Raw genomic sequence first — 21,940 nt, forward strand, 5'->3', positions numbered from 1 at the left:
GAGGGGGGCCTGCAGCACTGCCAACAGCCCCCAGCTGCTCTGCGGGAGACTGGGCAGGTGTCACACAACAGGTGTACCCTACACCCCCAAACCGGCAGGCTCTGCGCAGAAATGCCTCCGAGGCCCAGCTGGATCCTCGAGCCCAGTCAACTAGAGTGACGGGAGCTTCTTCAGCAGCCCCAGGTCTCAAATGGGAGGCGAACAGCGCCCCCTAGTGTCCCGCGGCAGACCATCCCATTTTGACGCAATCACGTTAACAATTCTTACATTTTTATTTTTTCTCAACTTCTGGAACTAGACCAAGGTAAAGCCCCCATGCCCCACAGTGACGCTCCAAGGATGGCTCAGGGCTGCTCTGGTGTGTGTAAAGGCTTGCGGTGTTGGGGCCCCAGCTGAGGAGGGGGTCGGGGGGCGGGCGCCGATCCAGGCCGCCTGGGCCTCTCAGGGCCCCAGGGTCGGGGGAGGCTCCACTGCAGGCCGCTCTTTCTTTCTGTGTTGGAGCCCCAGGGCCCGGGCCACCAGCCTCCGGGCCACGGCTGTGTTTGTCTGTGGCCTCTCCTTTGCCAGACGCAGAAGCTCTAAAAGGAAAGCCCCATGGGGTGGGGACTTGAATTCAAGGCTATGGCCTCTCCTCCCAGCAACACAGCGGCCTCAGAGGCCATTAGCGCACGGCCAGATGCTGGTGAGAGGGGGCCACCTAGGGCTCCAGGCCCCCCGTGGGGTCCTCACTAACCCTATCACCCCTCTGCGCCCTCCCTGTTTCTCTGTGGCGGCAGTGTTAATCCTGTCTACCCCCTGCTTTGTAGGGCCCTTTGAGAGGGAAAGCAAATCAGGATGGGACACCTGGAGCTCTTGGATCAACAGACAGGATGTTTATTGTCCCCAAGAAGTCTGGGACAAAGACCACGTAATCCACAAGAATGTGGACCGCCTCAGCAGGCTTCTCCCAGGCCAGTTTTGCCAGCCGCTGCTTTGCAGCCATGGAAAACTGGCCTCTAAAAGCCCCCCTCGTGCCTTCTGGAAGGAGGAGAGGAAAGGGGAGGAGATGTCATTTATACGGCATCTTTTGTGTGCCCCTCACCGCTGTGGGCACGTGTGCCAGGCTTTCTTATTCACTCCAGTGCTTATCTCACAGAGAAAGAGACCAACTCACAGACGTTAGGTGACTTGCTCAAGGCCAACTTAAATAAGTGCCAGAGCCAGGATCACACCGAAGCCCAAGCTTTTTACCCTACAGCAAAACATGGCTTCCACGGCCGTACAGAAAGACCAAGCTTCCCCCTGAGCCACACCGCAAGAGGTGTGAGCGGAGGGCAAGCCTGGGCCAGAGCAGCTGGCAGACAGCACTGCTGATGGGCCCCCCTGGGGTGGGGAGGAGCACCCCACTGGCCGCGGCAGCCCAGGAGCCCTAAAGCAGAGAACTGAAGAGGGGAGGGAATCGGAGGGAAGGCCCCGCCCCACCCAACCGAACACTCACACAGCCCTCCCACCCAGACCCCCGGCTCCCTTACTTGGCCTCTGCAGGGCCTTCAGCTTGGACTGCTTGGTTCCCTGCGTCAGGGGCCGGATCTTGAGCGTGGAGAAACCCCTGGTCAGGGCCTCAGCAGCTATGGAAAGACAACAGATTTGGAGTCGTGCCCTCTTCCTCCTGCTGAGGCCTCCGCAGGACCCAGGAGCACGAGTGTCACCCCGAGGCCCACGCAGCTGCTTTTTACACCCATTCAGAGCTCAGGGACAGGGCTGCCCCATGAGCTCGCCTCACCCCCAGAGCCCGCAGTCCTGCACGGGGCCACCCATGCTCTCAGATGGAGAGCCCGCTCAGAGCCCAGCTTCCACGTTCCTGCCCCGGGCTGGTCGGGAGCCACGTGGGCCTACGGTTCTGACGTCAGGAGAGGCAGGCCCCCGCCTTCCAAAGCCCGGGAGCTTAAAACAAACGCCACCCTTCCCCAACTCAAGACCCTCCCAGGGCACGTGCCCTCACTGCCCCAAGCTGTGCCAGGCCATGGAGCACTCAGGCCACTTAACAGACACGGCACGTCAGAGCTGGGAGAGGCTTCGGGTCCAAGCCACTGTACGGATGAGGAAACTGGGGCCAGGACGTGGCCTGCCCGTGCCACACAGCTTGGTGGAGCCCGGAAGGCAGCCATGGCCACGCCTAGCCCACTGTTCCTCCTTTCCGAGGACCAGAAAGCCTCTGGGCCTCCCCCTGCCCCCGCCTCTCTTTCAGTGGCTCCCTCCCTGGGGTTGAAGCCCCTACCTCGCCCCAGTCCTCTTGCTGCCTAGACACTGCCCCCCTTCCCTGAAACCCCAGGCTCTTCTGAGAACTGGGCCCACCCCGGCCATGGTCACTCCCAGCTCTGTGTTCAGAAGCTCTTGTTGTGAGAAGCCCAGCCAAGGGCGGCCGGGTACCAACTCTTTACAAATACATCCAAACTGAGCAGTGGGGTGGCAGGGGCAGCTCAGGAAAGTGGCCGAGACGGAGGATGGGCACCGCCCAGAGCTACAGCCAGGAGGCTGGCTGGCCTCCCCAGCTCTGACGCCAAGAGTCTTAGTAATCCTGACCAGACACTGACATACAGGGAACTCAGTCTCCCCATCTGTAAAATAGGGGTCACCTGACCTACTTCTCGGCGCTGTAATGAAAACGGAATGAGACGCATCTGCTCAAACCGTATGAAACTGCCAGTATTTGAATGCTTTTGACCTATAAAAATGGCACCTTCGGGACTTCCCTGGTGGCGCAGTGGTTAAGAATCCGCCTGCCAATGCAGTGGACATGGGTTCGAGCCCTGGTCTGGGAAGATCCCACATGCCGTGGAGCAACTAAACCCATGCGCCACAACTACTGAGCCTGCGCTCTAGAGCCCGCGAGCCACAACTACTGAGCCCGCTCGCCACAACTACTGAAGCCCACGCGCCTAGAGCCCGTGCTCCACAACAAGAGAAGCCACCGCAGTGAGAAGCCCACGCACCGCAACAAAGAGTAGCCCCCGCTCGCCGCAACTAGAGAAAGCCCGCACGCAGCAACGAAGACCCAACACAGCCAAAAATAAAATAAATAAAATTAAAAAATTTATAAAAAAAAAAATGGCACCTTCATATGCTTTCATTTAGTATGTGGAAGTCCGTAGGGCTTGGCCCTACATGCTCAGTAAAGGTCACCTGAATCTGAAACCTCTGAACTGAAGGCACGAAGATGAACAGGCGAGGCCGTGAGCTTCCTGGCCCGGCTCCTGCTGTGCCCCCCCAGGACTTCTGGAGGGGCTGGGAGACACCCTGCCAGTCCGCCGGCTCAAGGTAGCCTGCACCCTGACCTGGAGGAATCCCCACCCAGGGAACCCTAGGCTCCCGCCCTCCCCAACGGTGATCAGTGGAGGGGCCGAGCCCACCGTGCAGCCGCCTCACCTGAAGCCAGGCAGGGAAAGACCCCGAGCGCGTGCGTGTCGTCCACCCACTGGATCTTGAACCCCTTCTCTCTGCCGGGGAAGAGACAGAGTGACGAGGCGAGCAAATGGGCAAAACCCCTCCTGCTACAGGAAGTCCCCTCCCACCTCCAACCCTCAAACACTCTGAGCCCAAGACTAGTTCCGTCTCCTCTGGGAAGGAGACGACCATCGGGCGCAGACTTTCTCTGAAGACCAGACAGTCAGCCTCAGAAAGAGACACCACCCCCGTGGCTGGATGGGCCCCCCACTCCTAGAACTGAGGAAGCCAGGACACAAAGCTCGTAGCACACGATGCCAAGGGCGAAGGGGGCTCCTCACAGGTGCCGTCACGCCAGGCCAAGGGCGTGGGGTCTGAGGCTGGAGGCAAAGGGTTTGTGTGGTGGGCACAGGACCTAATACAAGCGTGTCAATGCAACTGCCCCTGTTCGACTTCCTTTCTGCTGCTCAGGAAAGCACCCCGAGTCTGGGCCCCATGGGAAGCCAGAGCAGTCCCGGGGCCCACGGCTTCTCCGTGGCACTGCCACGCCGGCCAAGGAAGCCACCAGTGGCCCCGGTCTGGCTCCGCCCGCAGGGGTGGAGAGCTGATGAGCCCCTCGAGCTTTCCACCAGCTCAGGCTCGGGGAGGGAAGGGGAGGCTGCTCGGGAAGCGGTCAGAAAGGGGGCCCTGAAGAAAGGGATGTTTTCAAAGCCTAAGCAGGAAAAGAGAAGGGGGACTGGAGAAAAGAAAATGAGCATCTGGAAAAGGAAAAAGAAAAAAGGAGAAAAGATTGGATTTGGATCCAAGGAATTTGGGGAAACAAGAGAAATCTTTCTCTCACTAAATCCCCATCTCCTATCTCCACCAGACCCTGCCCCAGGGCCACTCAGGCCCAGTTCACCCCAGAAATAGCTCCTGCCTGGAAACGGCCCCATTCTGCTGACTGCCCGACGGGTGGCTGCTCGTGGAGCAGGGGAGGCAGGGGCCCCGCCGGGTCCTGGCCACCACGTGGGCGTGTCGGGGCCGGGACGGAGATCTGCTGCCCGGTGCCAGCAGGGCCAGGTCTCGGGCCTCTGGAGAGTGTCTGCAACCGAAACCTCAGCTCTCCCCCTCCACAGCGTCACAGCCAGCAAGCCAACTGCCCCGGAGGATGGAGCCCAGAGCAGCCACACCTACTTTCTGCCTTTCTTTCTAGATCGCTGGGCACCGGGGGAGGGGCAGGCAACTGTCCCCCACAACAAAGGGGTGTCCTAGCTCCTCTCCAGAAGTTGGGCACCCCCTCCTCCCCACCTCCCTGAAGCCTCTCACTGGAACTCGGAAAAGGCTGCCAGCAGGTCCTCGGTCTTGAGCGCCGGCTCAAAGTCGTAGATCTCCACCACGTGCGCAAAATCCTTCTCTCCAGGCAGCTCCTCTGTGAAGGAGGATGTGTCCACGTGGATCTTCTCTACCTGAATCTCCTTCTCGGTCAGGTTGTCCGTTATCTGGGAGAGATCAGACCCTTTAGCGAGGGGAGCTCTGACACACGTGACTCCAAATGACTGCCCTCAAAATCACACGCTGAGAGTCCTGCAGGCTTCTGGGTAGATAGGGAGGTGAGCATCCCGGGCAGGAGTCTGGGAAAGACAGCAGGATGGCGGACTGGGCCAGAAGATGGAGAAGCATGAGTTTTAGGGGAGTCCCCACTGGGTGACTGGCATGGACACACATTATGTTTCACAGAATCCCGAAAACCCTATTCTATAGGCCCACTTTACAGATGGGTAAACAGTCAAAAGAATTAAGTAATTTTGCCCCAAGTTGCCATCAGTAAGTCACAGAGCTGGGCAGGCCCAGGATCTTTCCTTCTCTCATTAATGATGTGATAATAAGCAAGGCTTTCTGGCGTCCATCCTTCATCTGTAAAATAGCGATACAGGATGCCCGCTCTCCCAACTGACACTGCGGCCAGGCTCAGGGGCGGACACATGACACACAGTTCCAAGGGTACAAGATCTGTAAGACAAAGCTTCAGGCAGAAGAGTGATTTTCATGACCAACATCTGCAGTGCATTCTGAAGCATGTGCACATCTATGTTACCTTGGGCAGTGCGTATCATTACCTGCTATTTTTTCAGATGAGGAAACTGAGACTAAGAAAATGACTTGCCCACAGTCGAACAGCTCCTACATGACTGAGCTGGGACCCAAATCCACACCCCCGATCCCAGACCCTGAGCCTCCTGCCCTCTGCAGCGTCAGTCCTGACTCCTGGGGGCAAGGCCCCTGTGTCCCTCCCCGCACACCTGCTAAGGGATCCCTGCCACCCAACACCCAGGCCTGCTCAGCCAGCACCCGCCCCCCACCCCCCACACCATGACCCTCGGCCCCCACCCACCCTCGACTACACCCACCTCACTCCCGCCCTCCCTTTTCCGGGCTTAAGAGCCCCGTCACCTCCTGCAGCAGCTCACTGCAATCGTCCTCCTCGGAGCAGCTGCCCGGCCCCTCCTCTTCCACCTTGTCCTCTTCCTTCTCTGCCACCAGGCTCCTCTCCAGCTCACTCCCACTCCCGTCTTCCAAGTCTGGCTGCAGACCGGGCCCCGGCCGTGTGGCTGACTCCGACCTGTCTCCCGTCCCTGAGTGATCCTCTGGCCCTGGGGACTCAGTGGCCACTGGGTCTGGCAGTGACTCTTTCTCACTTTTGCTACGGCCTTTTCGGACCTCTGCTGCCTGCGTCGCCAACACAGGAAGTTCCTGATCGGAGGTGGGGTCCCCAGCACGGATATCATCGGGCTCTTCTGGGAGCCCGCCAGCTGGAGCACCTCCCTGAAGCCCTGGGGCCGGGAGGGGCGCCCATTCTTCTCGCCTGCGCAGCGCCCGGGGCACATACAAAGCCTGGTCCGGCTTGCGTCCACGATGCCACCAGCCGGCCCGCGCTCCTCGGGGACCAGAAGCCGCTCCCTGGCTTGAGGTGGACCTCGGACCGCGGTACTTGCTAGGGTGGGAAGCAGGAGGGCGGGAGGGGCCAGAGGGCCCATCTGAACCGGGTAACCTGGAGCAGGAGCAGGCGGTCATCAGGGCGGTGTCTGGGCCCCAAGGAAAATGGTTTACTGGAGCGACCTGCCATTCAGGCACGAGGCTCTCAAGTCGGCCTTGGGCAAAAACCAAAGCCAAAATGACCCTCAGAAACACCTTAACGAGGCATCAGAGTGGAGGCTGGATGCCCTGAACAAGACCAAAGCAGTCAGCTCTCCCTCCAGTGTTATAAACCGAATATGAGACCGCCGAGTCTTCGCTTACTCACAGGGCAAGGTGAGCACTAGCATTTAGGAACTGCGTTATTAAAAAAATATGTAACTTTAAAAGCTAGGATCATAGTCATCATGATAAGATCCTGCAAGATGCACGTGGAAACAGGTGAGTGAAAGCCCAGATGTACTCTCGCGTTCCGTGGCCTCTGCGGGGCACAAGCTCACTGAGAGCACCGCTGGGCAGGCACCTTCGCTGTTTAAACCACTCTCTCTTTCTCTCTTTTGGCCCGACGTGCGTTAAGCTGAATTTGCTAAAGGAATTCCACAAACAAGGCACATCTACTCCGCTGCCGGAGCAGAAAGCAGCACTGACTCTAAGCAACTGCGGCTGGGGATAGAGGTGGCGGCCTGGGGGCTCCCGGCCCTGGTTCCCTCTCAGACACTGACCAGCTCGCCCGACCACTCCCCAACCCCCCGCTCCCCGCTCAAAGAACTGCTGAGGGGCCTCCAAGGCGGCAGGATACACACCTGATGTCCAGGTGACAGATGACTGTCCTCCTCCTCCAGCCCTCCCCAACAGAGAAGCTGCTCAAAAGATCAAAATTCTCTGCTGTCCTGTGGATCAAGTACCGGAGGCGACTGGAGAGTGGGGGGAAGAGAAGGACCCTGGGGAGCAACGGGAAGGGGTGCTGAGCAGGGGCTCCAGGTGCAGCCCCCAGGCCTGAGCCCCACCGAGTCCATTCCCAGTTTAACGGTGGCTTAAACACTAGGCTCCCTCTGCCCCCTCGGGTCCCAGGCTGACTGCAAAGGACCTGCCAATAGAGGTTACGACAGGGAGCTACTGGCCCCACTCCCCTTCCAGTGCTGGGCCCCTTCGGTCTCGGGTGATGCTCAGGGTTACAAGTGAAAGGTGCAGCTGGCTTCAGACTATACTACAAAGCTACAGTAATCCAGACAATATTGGTGTCTTGGCACAAAAACAGAAATATAAATCAATGGAACAGGAGAGAAAGCCCAGAGATAAACCCACACACCTATGGTCAACTAATCTATGACAAAGGAGGCAAGGATATACAATGGAGAAAAGACAGTCTCTTCAATAAGTGGTGCTGGGAAAACTGGACAGCTACATGTAAAAGAATGAAATTAGAACACTCCCTAACACCATACACAAAAATAAACTCAAAATGGATTAAAGACCTAAATGTAACACCAGACACTATAAAACTCTTAGAGGAAAACATAGGCAGATCACTCTTTGACATAAATCACAGCAAGATCTTTTTTGACCCATCTCCTAGAGTAATGGAAGTAAAAACAATAATAAACATATGGGACCTAATGAAACTTAAAAGCTTTTGCAAAGCAAAGGAAACTATAAACAAGACGAAAAGACAACCCTCAGAATGGGAGAAAATATTTGCAAATGAAGCAACTGACAAAGGATTAATCTCCAAAATATATAAACAGCTCATGAAGCTCAGTATTAAAAAAACAAACAACCCAATCAAAAAATGGGCAGAAGACCTAAACAGGCATTTCTCCAAAGAAGACATACAAATGCCCAAAAAACACATGAAAAGCTGCTCAACATCACTAATTAGTAGAGAAATGCAAATCAAAACTACAACGAGGTATCACCTCACACCAGTTAGAATGGGCATCATCAGAAAATCTACAAACAGCAAATGCTGGAGAGGGTGTGGAGAAAAGGGAATCCTCTTGCACTGTTGGTGGGAATGTAAATTGATACAGCCACTATGGAGAACGGTATGGAAGGTCCTTAAAAAACTAAAAATAGAATTACCATATGACCCAGCAATCCCACTACTGGGCATATACCCTGAGAAAACCATAATTCAAAAAGACACGTGCACCCCAATGTTCACTGCAGCACCATTTACCAGGTCATGGAAGCAACCTAAATGCCCATCGACAGACGAATGTATAAAGAAGATGTGGTACATATATGCAATGGAATATTACTCAGCCATAAAAAGGAATGAAATTGGGTCATTTGTTGAGACGTGGATGGATCTAGAGACTGTCATACAGAGTTAAGTAAGTCAGAAAGAGAAAAACACATATCGTATATTAACGTATATATGTGTAATCTAGAAAAATGGTACAGATGAACTGGTTTACAAGGCAGAAATAGAGACACAGATGTAGAGAACAAACGTATGGACACCAAAGGGGGAGGGGGGTGCGGGATACGAACTGGGAGATTGGGATTGACATATATACACTAATATGTATAAAATAGATAATTAAAAAATTTAAGAAAGATGCAGCTGGGAGAGGCCTGAGAGCAGATTATTAAACCTAAAGGCCAAGGTCAGAGCCAGCTGCGAGCCCGTTACTTTGGATACACCACTGGGCAAAGGGGCACAGGAGGCTCCGGGCGAACCCTGACCTTTTCAGCAGCAGAGTGGGCGCAGGCAGCCCAGGGCCCGACGCCACCATCACACCAGCTTACTTTGACAGCTGCTTCTGCAGCAGGAAGCGGTCCAGCTCCTCCTGGATGCGGTGCACGAAGTCATTCTCGGCTGAGGAGAGGAAGACGCCGTCCAAGCAGAGAAGGGCCAGGGTGACAGGTGGGAGAACCTGCGGGGCAACGGACACGGCCGCGATCAGAACGCGCCCCGGGCCCACCCTCGACCAAGGCCAAGGTCTCTCCTCCGATCGGAGAGGAGCCGGGCTCCGAGGCGGGGAAGAGACGTGGCCAGGGTCGCCAGGCAGAGCAATAGCGGGGCAGCAAGGGGTCTCCCGGCCCCCGCTGCGCTCGCTTTCGCTGTCCCCGGGCTCGCGCGCCGCCGCCTCGGGCCTGCTCAGCCGGCTCAATCGACACTGCCCGGCCCGGAAGCGAGAGGTCCAGGGGGAGCGCGAGGCCTGCCGCGAGCCAGCGAGCGGGGCAACCCACCCCCGGGCCCGCCCGCCGCACTCACCGCAGCCGCCCCGCGCGTCGCCGCCGCAGCCCTGAGGGTTCCCAGAAGCCTGCGCGCCTAGGAGCCCGAGAACCACCCGGGCCTCGGCGGAGCCGCAGCGCCACCATGCGGCCCGGAGGAGGCATGGCAGCAACGGCAGAGGCGTGTTCTTGATTGTTTTGCCCCCGAGAGCACACTGTCTCCTAGGATCAATTAAGTTTGGCAAATACTTTGAGGTGGCTCCTATATGCTAGGTCGTGGGGATACCAGATTTTCCGGTTCATTGTTCCCCTCCCTAGGAACGTATAAGAGGAATAAATAGGAAGTTTCTGGACACCAAGAATTTCATCACCCTTTGACCACCGCTGCCCTTCCTTGACCCTTATTGATGGAACCTGCAAAGAGGTCCAACTCACACCAAAAGGCCACTGACAAGGTGTACTAGCCTTTGGGTAACAGGGCGGGGTAGACACTAGAATGGTGATTTGCAGGCCATAAAATTATACTACCTTGCTACATCTAAAAATAACTCCAGCACCCACCTTAAATAGGGTTTGAAATTCTTCCCATCGGACAGTGTAGGATGGGCTATTATAATCTAGGAGACCAGGGTTGAAATCCTCCTCTTCCCTGAAAGGTGCTGATATGTAAGCCTTTGATCATCCTGAATCAAGCGGGCCCCTGAGTTAACAGCATTGAAGACCCAGGTTTTAGTACAGGGGTAGGACAGTCTGAGTGGGCCCTGCAGTAGGCTATGGGCAAGGTCACAGGGAGAGTGTTCCTCAAAAGGCCAGGTAGGAAAAGCTGGGAACAGAAAAATGAAGAAAAATTAAGATGCATTTTGCTCTCTTGCAGTTTTTTCCAGAGTATTTCTTTAAAAAAGATGGTGGTATTGGGCTTCCCTGGTGGCGCAGTGGTTGAGAATCTGCCTGCTAATGCAGGGGACACGGGTTCGAGCCCTGGTCTGGGAAGATCCCACATGCCACGGAGCAGCTGAGCCCGTGAGCCACAACTATTGAGCCTGCGCGTCTGGAGCCTGTGCCCCGCAACGGGAAGGGGCCGCGATGGTGAAAGGCCCGTGCACCGCGATGAAGAGCGGTCCGCGCACCGCGATGAAGAGTGGCCCCCACTTGCCGCAACTGGAGAAAGCCCTCGCGCGAACTGAAGACTCAACACAGCCAAAAATAAATAAATAAATAAATAAAGTAGCTATAAAATTAAAAAAAAAAAAAAGATGGTGGTATTATATCACATTTACAAAAACTATCTTTCTGGATAGTTTTTCAAGAACAAAAAGGATCTAGAATAAAGACAACACCAAGTGCAAAGAGAACTCAGAGAGGTGAGTCATGGGTCTCCTTTTCAGCCCTGGTTGTAAGAAGAGATTCTGAAGGCCTAACAGGTCCCCTGCCCCAGCCTCCGGCCTGGCGGGGCATCCGGCCCCTGGGGGTGTAGAGGGCAAAAGGCAGCAGGAAGAATAGGGACACCCATTTGGATTCTGACTCCACCAGCCCCACCCACACTCCACACTGGCTTAACTGAAGTGGAATTAGGCCTGAGAGAACGCTTAGGGGCCACACAATGGTACCATTTCTCTGACCAGGCTTTCATGATGGGCGGTTAGGGTTAGGGTGAGGCTGAGAGGCAAGACCACCTAGCAGCTATGGACCACACACGACCTGGAAGGATATGCTTGCTACTTAGAAAACAAAGGCCCAACTTTCTCAGCAGAGTGGCCATCTCTCCCCAAAATGAAGGAACCAACCAAAAACCCAGGACACAAGCCATACCTCCACCTCTTGAGAGCTGGTCCGTGAGAGAGGACTTCAGCGCATTCAGAGAGGCTCAGAAACAAAGCTCTCAGAGGAAGGCTGCCCATGAACCCAGTTTCCACCACACCCTCTTCAGGTAACTTGGAGGCTGAACAGAAAAAAAAGTATCAGCACGAAGGCCTCCACTTGTGGGTGGAGGTTACCAAGAGATGCCAAGCTAAATGGGGAAGGAAATCAAGGCACATCTACCCACACGCTTTGGGGACAAATACCAGGTGAGCGTTGAATGGGCCCAGTCCGAGATAAACAAGCAGAACAAAAAGCAGCAGGATATGCAGAATTTCTACAGCAAAAACAAACAACAACAAAGAAAGCATAATAGGAAAAAGAGGATAAGGGTATATTGGAAAGTTCTCTTGAGAAAAGAGAAGAAATTTCAGTTAATAACTACTTCACATTCTCAAGGAAATCAAAGAAAGTCTGATTTCCATGTCACAATGGATAAACCAACAATGACATGAAAGTGAACTGTCAGAGGCATGGAAAGACATAAAAGAGGCAATCATGTTCATCACAGAAGCAGCAAAAACTGGAGTCAACAAAGTTGAAAACAAATCAGTGACAAAGAGTAAAGCCTTATGAAAATGAAGGTAACGACTATTTACACAAAGTTTGCCATATAAATGGCATGAATTTAATCTTTGCAGCAGCCCCTTCAGATGGAGATTGTTACCCTTATTGCAGGGGAATAACCTGAGGTTTAGCCAAGGAACCAGCTACTACGCGCAGAGTTGGAACTCACTCTAATCCAGATCTAGCCTGACTGTCACGTCCATGCTCCTGAACACCCCCTGACTAAGATCTTCCATCTTTAGAATGTCATGAGAATTGATGCTGTGGCCAATAGCCAGACACAGAAGTCAGGCATTAAACAAACTAGACGGATCCAATCAGTTAGAAAAGCATGCTATGTGTGTGCTGTAGAGTTTCACCTCAAACAGGAGGAATGATTGAGTGATGATGAAAGGACTGCATGCAGGGGACAGGCGGTTGCAAACAGTCCCATCTGAAGGGAAGGACCTAGAGTCCCCTGCTACCATAGTGACCCTAAATTACCATCCAGTGCGCCTTTCCTTGCTATGGGTAGGATCACCGGGGTCACCCACAGCTCTGGAGTCTACGCCCCAATTTCACATCTCCTCACTCTAAGCAACCTGAGATGGTATTACATCTGTGTAATGTATTTGACGGTATTAAACTGTCTACCAGTAACCTCAGCTTGCATGAGCTAGCCAACTGTTCTCTCCACGTTTAAGGTTAAGTTTAAGAATATCCCGTTTATGTTTGTTATCAAAAGTCCTTGTAATGTTTACATAGTTTTGACATATGTATTAGAGAATCTAATGCATTAGGTGGTGATTCCAATTTAAAAAATGAAATGGATCTCAGACTTACAATTTTCAATGGGCAGATGTAAGAGTATTTAACTAAGTTTGTAAACAGTATTATAATATTAAAGAGAACTGGAGTCACAATATTTGAAGATCAACAAGAGTTGTTTAGATACAGCACATAGGAAGGTTTTGCTTCATAGCCTGCTGAAGCACCCATTTGATATATGTAAGAAGAAAATCAGGACTTCCGGGAAGATAGAGTAAACACACTTTTCTAATTCCTTCCACTAAATACAACTAAAATCCCTAGACATTATATATAAAACAAACATAAGGAGATTCTGAAAGGTGGAGAAAAGAAGGAGACAAGCTATGGACCTCCAGTTCCAAGGAACAACAACAACAACAAAAGAACAAAACCACAGAAATCCAAGCCAAGACATAACATTATTAAATTTCTGAAAACTAAAAACAAAGGAAATTTTGAAAGCAGCCAGAAAAAAAGAAAAATCTTATCTTACCTAAAGGGGGAAAATTATTTGAATGACAGTGGATTTCTTGTCAGAAAACAGAAGGACAAAAAACTTTTTTCAAGTGCTGAAAGAAAAGAATTGTGAATCCAGAATCACATATCCAGTGAAAAAATACTTCAGGAATAAAGAAGAAATCAAGACACTCTCAGATGAAGGAAGATTAAGAGATTGGTTGCCAGGAGACCTAGCCTGAAAGAATGGCCAAAAGAAGTTCTCTACACAGAGAGGAAACAATGAAAGAAAGAATTTTGGAACATCAGGAAGGAAGAAAGAACACAGTAAGCAAAGATGTAAGTAACACAATAGACTTTTCTTCTCTTGAATCCTTTATATTATGTTTGATGGCTGAAGCAAACTCTAATACTATCCGATATGTTCTAAACGTATGTAGAGAAAATATTTAAGACAATTATAAATGGAGGAGGGTAAAAAGATGTAAAGGAAGGTGAGGTTTCTATACTTCACTCAAAATGGTAAAATGACAACAACAGAAGACTGTCATGGGTTATGTAATACCCAGAGCAACCACTAAAAATAGCTGTATTGAGAGTCTTAAAAAAAAAAAATACTACAGATAAAGCAAAATAGAATTCTAAAGAAAATGTTCAGGTAACCCTCATGTAGGCAGGAAAAAGAAAACAGGGAAATGAAAAGCAGAGAGAACAAACAGAAAATAAAACAGCAGACTTAGACACTAACATATCAATAATTATACTTAAATGTAAATGTTCTAGACATACCAATTAAAAGACAGAGATCTCAGTTTAAAAACATGACTCTACTATATGCTATTTGCAAGCAGCTTACTTCAAATATAAAAATATAGGCAGGTTAAAAGTAAAAAAATCAAAAAAGATTTATCATGCTTCAAAGGAAAGCAGGTATGGCTTTATTATTTTCAGATAAGGTAGACTTCAGAGCAAAGAAAATTACCTGTGACAGAGAGGAATATTATATAATGATAAAAGGGTTAGTTCACCAAGAAGACATAATAATCCTAAACGTATAAGCACCATGAAATTGAAAACAGAAAAATAGAGAAAATCAATAATACAAAGATCAATAAAATTGATAAACCTCTAACAAAAATTATATAGCAAAAGAGAGAGAAAACACAAATTATTAAAATCAGAAATGAAACAGAGGATATCACTACAGACACTACAGACATCAAGAATATAATAAAGAAATACAATAAACAACTTTGCACACATATACTTGACAACTTAGTGAAAAAATCCAATCCTAAAAAGTTACTTACTCTATTTCATTTATATAAACTTTTTGAAATGACACAATTTTAGAAACAGAGAACAGATTAGCAGTTGAAGTGGGGAACAAAAGGTGAGGAGGGGAGAGGAGGTGGGAGGGAGATGAGTGTAACTAAAAAGAACTGTAAGAGGAATCCTTGTGTTCTACATCTTGACTGTGGTGTTGGATATGGGAACCCACACATATAATACCATTATATATAACTAAGTACACACACACCAGTATAAGTAAAATTGAGAAAATATGAATAAGATAGGTAGATTTTATCAATGGCAGTATTCTGGTTGTGATATTGTACTATAATTGTTGCCATTGAATGAAACTAGACAAAGGGTACATGGGATCTCCCTGTATTATTTCTTATAATTGCAGGTGACTCTACAACTTGCTCAATAAGCATTTGTAATTAGGGAATTCCCTGGCAGTCCAGTGGTTAGGACTCGGTTCTTTCACTGCCGGGGCCTGGGTTCAATCCCTGGTCAGGGAATTAAGATCCCACAAGCCACGTGGCGTGGCCAAAAAATATAAAAATTTAAATTTAAAAAGATGCTTGCAACTAATGAAAAAGGAAAATCAAATATATCAAATTTATAAAATGCAAATTAAATGTTTAATAACTTAATAAATATCTGATACCTTTGTTGTTCTTTGGTTCCCAGGAGACCATAGCCTCAGGCTAGCCTGAGTTCTAGCTCCTTTCTTAAAGGGCCAGAGTAACAGGAATCCAGATGGGGTTTGGGATTGCGGGGGAGTCTGGCCCATGAGCTGCGGGGCTCAGGCCTGTCCTCATCTCAGCCCCCAAGCTCCTGCCAGGGACTCCTCACCTGACGTGACTTTGCAGATGTTTACACACCCACCTCCAAAGCCAGATCTCTCTTCCCCAGGCCCAAGCACCACCACACATCAGAGCCTGTTGGCACAATGGGGTCTGAGGGACAGGAGGAAAAATGGATATTAAGACTTGGTAATGACAGGGCCATGGTCCTCAGTCCCCTTCTGTGGGATTGTCTTGAAGCTCTCCCATAACAAGTTACCAGAGCGATCCGTCAAAAGGTGAACCCAATCACATCACCCTCTCCACCGCATAAAATCCTTTAATGGCTCCCCAGTGTATTAAAATAACTTATTACCAGGCTCTAAGTGATCTGGCCTTCTCCAGGCCTGGGCTAGGGTGAGGCAGGGAGCCATGAACCTGAGAGCAAGTGCCTCCTTAAGCTTTGTGCCCTGGGTGCTTGAACTGCCTCACCTTAGCATAACTCCATCTCACTACCGGGTACCCTCCTCCTTGTCCGTTACATCCCAGCCATGCTGGCCTCCTTTCTGTTCCTCCATTACAAGTTCTTTCCTGACTCAAGAGCTTGGCAATGGCTGTTCCCTCTGCCTACGATGCTCTTCCTCTGGCTCTTTTCTGGCTGCTCTGTCTTGTCTGTGTTTAAGAACTAAAACCAGTTGAGATTTTTCACTCTGGTTACTTTCACATGGAACCTACTGGAAGTGGTTGCCTCTAAGACCCTCACTGTCTGAGCCCATAGTGGTCCCGTGGATTCTGGGTGGCTCTCTGCTTCTGTGCCATGGACGGGGCACAGGAATCTACGCTGAGACTAGAAACCTGGGGCCTGCACCCAGCCTCCCCCGGTGAAACACACAGCCCATTTCCTTTGAAGTCTTGCCAACGACTTGGGGGGTGGGTCCTCACTGATGCTAGGATCCACAGACCCCATCTCTTTTCTGTGTCCCCAGATTTCCTCTACTCTTTCTCCTGCAAATACGATCCCCTCTCCTCTCCAGGACTCCTAGTAGAATCTTCTAAAGGCGCTCAAACTCTAAGAGAACAGAATTCAGGAAGCTCAGTGACTAGCAGCAACGTCTGCCCAGGCTTTGAAAGACCAACCTCCCTGAGGCCAAGGAGCACAAAAGCGCTTGCAGCTTCGTGGAGAGGCAGAAGCCAGGAGGAGATACAGGAAGAGAAGCACAATGCTTGGCACCTGGTGGGCATTCAATAATCATTTGCTGAATGAATGAATGAGTAAAAAGATCTCCCAGTACCTGATGTTCCCTAAGGTGGAACATCACGTGAGCGGACTTCCAAGCAACTTGGTATTGTTTTATAAAAGCATGTAGATGGGAAAAGACGTAGCTGTGCTCAAAACACGGTCACTGTGCCTGGGAAACACCGTGCAGTGAATGCTCGTGCTCGTGGCTGAGGCTGCGAGCCAGCTGGGCTCTGGTCTAGAAACCAGCAGAGGCCTCTGGGATTTCAGTCCATGTGGATTAAAAAGGAATAAAAGCGCCCCATGCGAGGAGGCGATCAAAGCCACCCAACCGCTTAAAGCTAGGGATAGAGGGGGAGTGTCCCCATTTATGCAGTTACACAGAATAAAGCTACATTTGACCACCCCAAGGAGCTATCTATGGCTTTTTCCGGAAGGTAAAAGACCAAAGATGTTGCCTTGTGAAGAATTCCTTGGGCAAGCCACCTGCTAGCCAACTGGGTCAATGGTATCCCCAGTAACGACATGGCTCTTAGCTGCCAAGAAAAAACCTGGTTCTTAACTGGGTGTCCTGGGGCAGGGGTGGAGGCAAGCACAGAAACACCAGGCAAGGATGAGTGAGCTCAAAGAAAGAGGAAAAACCACCCACAAAAGAACTTTACAAACCAAAACTCTAATACATGGAAAAAAAACCCCCAAGAAAACAAAAGAACTACTAATGCTAAGAAAAGACTTGTCAATCAAATGCAAGAGATGGGCCTTTGTAGAGCCAGATTCGGACAAACCAATCTACTATTGGACATGTTTGATAAAGTCAGGGAAATCTGAATACAGGCTGGGTACTAGACGACATGAAGGACTGTTCTTACTTTTCCGGTGTGTTTATTGTTACTGTAGTTAACGTTTTTCATCTGTTTTTTCATACTAAAGTGTGTATGGATGAAATGGTATGATGTCTTAGATTTGCTTTAAAATATGTTGGGGAGGGGAGAAGTGAGGAATTACAGGTGAAACAAGATTGGCAAAATGCTGATCATTTTTGAAACTGGGTGATAGGTACACTATTCTCCTCATTATTGTGTATGGTTGAAATCTGCCATAATAAAACATTTGTTTTTCTCAAGCCAAACTGAAGCCAACAATAAAAAGATGGGCAGGGGGTGGTATTCAATGCATAGCTAGAACATCTTCAAATTCTTGAAAGGGAAAAGAGAGAGATAAGGAAGAATTTTAGAATTTGTTAGAAAAATGTATAGTTAAATCCATATGCTAAAAATTTGAAGGTAACCACTGAAAGACTAGAAATATAATCTGTAGCTTTCAAATCATCACAGGAAAATAATAATAATATGAAAACTCTATCCAACATAAAGTACAAAGAAAAAGAGGTAAAGGATAGCAAAAGAAAAATTGTGTCTCTTTTGCCTTAATAAAGATATAAAGCAAAAAAAGGAAAGGAAAAAAAGACAGGAAAAATGTATAATATTTTTTTAAAGGACAATCACATGATCCAGCCCAACCCACCCTTACAAGTGAATTTGCAATAGATTGCAGATGATCTGTCCTAAGAGAACTGGGTGAAAATTAAGAATTTCTAATGAAAATCCTGACTCTTATTTGCTTAATTCTTTAAAGTGTCTTTACATAATTTATTAGTCAATATTTGACTATGAGGATCTGAGTGTTTATTTTTAATCTAATGTATATCAGCAAAACACTGCAGAGGGGCACAGACACAGAGAGGTATAGAAAAGCATGTGACGGTTTATCCAGATACAAGCACTACGTAAAACAAAACAACATACAAACTCTGCTTTACACATCTTTTAGGACATCCCACACAGTCGCCCACCGGCAAGAGAGGAGAGCTCCACAATGAACTCAGAAGGTCCCTGGATGGACCTGTCTGGAGGACAACAAGGCCTATACAAGGGTCTGAGAGCTAACACATGTTGAATTGGCTTACTCTGTACCAGGTACCCTCTATGCCCTTTGCATAATTTAACTCATTGCTCACAACAGTGCTATGTGGTGGTACAATTGTCATCCTCATTTTATAGATGAAGATATTAAAGTACGGAGAGGTTAAGTGACTTGCCCAAGCTCAAACAGCTAATAAATGGCAGAGCCAGTTCAACCTTTCCTCCCCTTCCAGAGCCCAGCTCAAAGGCCCAAGTAGGGAGGGGGTCAGGCCACAGCAGGGCGGATGCCTGATTTGTGTTTGAGACTGAGGTTTCGTAAGACAATGGCTCAGCCACCTGGGGGAAGTGGCCCTGATTCCAGAGGAGGAAGTCTGGAGAACCCCACCTTCATGATACCCTTCATTTATGTAGCACTTGATACTTTCAAAAAGCATTTACAAAGTTCCCATTTCTTTGCAACACCTCCCTTTGAGGCAGGCTAAACAGAAATAATTATTCCAATGGATCTTCCCTTACGTCACACCTCCCTGCAGTGATGGAGCCAGAACTCAGATCTCTCGTCTCCTGCCTGCACTGGGTCACGCTGGCCCATCCCTGCACACACAGAAAGCCAGCCCACAGTTGTCCCCAGTGAGAATGACGGTGGCTCCAAACACCCACCCACCGCAGTGACAGCAAACATGCACCTCTGCCCGTGGAACAACAGAAAAGCCAGACTGAGGACACATACGACTGTCTATTGTACAGAATGAGCAAATGCCTCCATAAACACATAAGAAGGAAGCAAGTCCTAAGTAATTTATTAAAACAGCCAAAAAGATAGGCATTCCATCCCAAACTCTCCCTCCTGCCATTAGCCTAGCATAGCATAGTGGTTATCAGGGCAAGTACTGGGGTCAGACTATCCGTTCGAATACTGGTTTGACTACTTGTTAGCTGTGTGACTCTGAGCAAATTGGTTAACCATCTATCTGTTTTAGTATCTTCATCTGTGAAATGGGGATAAGAGCTCTGGCCTCACTGAGGCCTCAAAGATGAATTAATCCATAATGAGGTAACCCACGTAAAGCACCTAGCACGGTATAAGGCTGGTGGAGATGGGACCCCCTACACACAGGTGAGGCATTCTAGGAACTCCAGCTCCAAAAGAACCAGATCAAAGGCTCTCCTGATCTCCTCTAGCCACGGACCCCAGGGTCCACGGCCACGAAATCACAGGTCCTGCTGCCGCCCTTAGGTGGTGACCTTTCTCTACCACCCAACACAATTTGCAGACAAAATCAGAAAGGGCCACTCCATCCTGCTTGCCCAACCCCTACCCTATGAGGGGAAGGGAAGATGTCACAATGTTAATCAAGTGACCGTGGGTCCTCGCTGAGCATGGGCCCCCGCTGTCCACACACAGCCTGGCTCCGAGGGCCCTCAGCCTGCTACCACTGTGACCACCATTGAGCAGGCTACTGCACAGGTGCAGCTGAGGCTGGGGGTGCATCTTTGAACCCAGATAAGGAGCTCTGTACTGTTAGGCTGGGCTCTGCCCTATGCCAGCTGCTCCATTTGCCAGGGATGAAGGATAGGAAAACTGAAGTGTCACCTTCAGTCACCGCCAACGACCACCAAAGCAGCCCTGGGGGTCACATGCTGCTGGTAGTTGAAGGGGCTGGTCTGCTGAGGCACAAGTGCAGGATAAAGGCAGTGGAGCACATGATGCCAAAGGCCACTCAGATGTCACATAAGTCCCCAAAGGGCTAGCAGTCAGCTGCCTGGGTTGCCACTTTCCAAGGCATCACCAGCAGAGCCACTAGGAGGTCCAAGACGACCTTTTGTGCACGCTGGTGGCAAAAGTGCAAGACGCCAGCACACACCAGCACTTTTCTCAGCAGCGTACAGGTGAGAAATCAGAGGAGCCCCGCACTGACGCCAACGCCTAGCGGGCCTGCCTCACCCCTACTCTGCCCTCTGCTGGACCAGGGCCTTGGTCACCTCTGGTTCCGCCGTGAAGGCCTCCTGGCTGGGAGTTCTGGAGGCTTCCGAGCAGGGCCGAGATTTGGAACAAAGGCCAGGTCGTGAGGCCAGAACGGAGGCACCAGCCTTCTCCCTTAAAATCAACCAAACGCACCCCCGGCTTCCTGCGGGGTCCTTCTCCCTGTGCTGAAGAGGTGCCCCTGGCAGGATCCCGCTGTTTAAGGAGGTCCTTGCACAGGGCAAAGAATAGGACGTCCTGGATTTTACACGGTGAAGGGAACAGGGAGGTCTTGGTCCGTGGTTCCCGGACTCCTCCCAACGTCGAGGAAGACGCCACTACGGGCCCAGTAAGGGCCCAGAGTCTGCGCCAGGGACCGACGTGGGGACATGAAAGGCCTGGGCGCAAGAAACGGCTGGAGAGGGAAGCGTTACGTGGGACAGGCAGGGCCCGACCGGGGGCGCAGGGATCCGATAAGAGCGGACTTTCCGTCTCGCTCGGCCGCCTTCCCCCGAGGACCCGACTCCGGAGACCCGACTCCGGAGACTTTTCCGACCGATGGTTCCCCGCGCCTGGCGCCCAGCGTTCGCAGCAAAACGAGACACGCGCCCCGCTCCAGAGCCCCGCGGCCGGGTACCCACACGCCCGCTTCCTCTGGAGCGCAGGAGTCGCTCGCACCTCTTTCCCCGGGGGTCCGGTGACCCAGAGCTGCGCTCCGCTCCTGCGCCGAGCCTGCGTCGCAGAAGAAGCGCCAGTAGGGACAGGAGCGGCTCTCCCAGAAGTCGAACGGCGCGCACTCCAGGCCCCTCCGCGACCCCTCCCCGAGTCCCCCGCCCCCTCCCCGAGTCCCCGCCCCTTTCCCGCCTCCCCGAGTGCCCTACCAGCCTCACGGGCACCCCACCGAGTAGAGACTGGACAAGAGCGACTCTGAACATGAACTCCGACTTTGGAGGCTTTTTTTCTAGAAGGGTCACCTCTTCCCACCATGGCTCCTCGCTGGACTCCGGAGGACCAGAAGAAATGTCCTCTTGCTATAGCGGTGTTTGGAGACGAGGGAGGGGCCCGGGGGAGCCTGACGCCAGAGAACCCCATATGCAGTATCAGTGACAGAGAATCAGAACAGGGCGCTAAGGAATCTCACCTCTTCCCCCGTCATCCTCTCATTAATGCCCAGGACGATGCCTGCAGCTCGCTTCTAATCCTGGAAACTGGTAAGGACAGCTGAGATTTGGGTCCATTCTATAAAGGGCCCCACCCCCAGAAGCTCTAGTTCGTGCTCCTGGTAAACAAAAACAAAAACAAATTCGGTTCTGGTTTCTGGAAGTTTCTCTTCCAGTCCTCTCCTACAATCAAAGGGAATTATTCATATGAAACTTGCAGAAAAGCTGCAGTTTTCAAGAAACAACATGGTATGTGTGTGCGCTTCATAAATCTGGTAGGATGATCAGAATCACAGCCAACTCTTGCCCTAATTGGGACTAGAGCAGAAAAAGAGGAAAGGAAAAGAAGAATG

The 21,940-nt window shown here is 50.7% G+C and overlaps 1 protein-coding gene across 1 annotated transcript; it reads right to left on the bottom strand.

Annotated features, from left to right (window-relative positions):
* Positions 1-256: 256 nt before the first annotated feature.
* R3HCC1 (R3H domain and coiled-coil containing 1) lies at positions 257-21,583 on the bottom strand. Its single transcript, XM_036855601.1, has 11 exons — positions 21,569-21,583; positions 21,329-21,458; positions 20,913-21,159; positions 20,697-20,825; positions 9,133-9,783; positions 7,182-7,319; positions 5,857-6,454; positions 4,732-4,904; positions 3,406-3,476; positions 1,512-1,607; positions 257-578 (listed from the first exon to the last, which is right to left on the bottom strand). The coding sequence occupies exons 1-11, from the start codon at positions 21,581-21,583 to the stop codon at positions 442-444; spliced, it is 2,385 nt and encodes a 794-aa protein (XP_036711496.1). The 3' UTR covers positions 257-441.
* Between the last annotated feature and the right edge of the window lie 357 nt (positions 21,584-21,940).

The sequence above is a fragment of the Balaenoptera musculus genome, chromosome 6, assembly GCF_009873245.2.
Source record: "Balaenoptera musculus isolate JJ_BM4_2016_0621 chromosome 6, mBalMus1.pri.v3, whole genome shotgun sequence".
Lineage (NCBI taxonomy): Eukaryota > Metazoa > Chordata > Mammalia > Artiodactyla > Balaenopteridae > Balaenoptera > Balaenoptera musculus.

What these genes read in the sequence shown, in the direction of transcription:
- R3HCC1 (XM_036855601.1), bottom strand. An exon ending in TCTTGTCCAGTCTCTACTCG is followed by an intron (nt 21,160 to 21,328) that starts GTGGGGTGCCCG and finishes TCTGCGACGCAG; the next exon opens with GCTCGGCGCAGGAGCGGAGC. An exon ending in GCAGTGAGCTGCTGCAGGAG is followed by an intron (nt 4,905 to 5,856) that starts GTGACGGGGCTC and finishes GATCTCTCCCAG; the next exon opens with ATAACGGACAACCTGACCGA.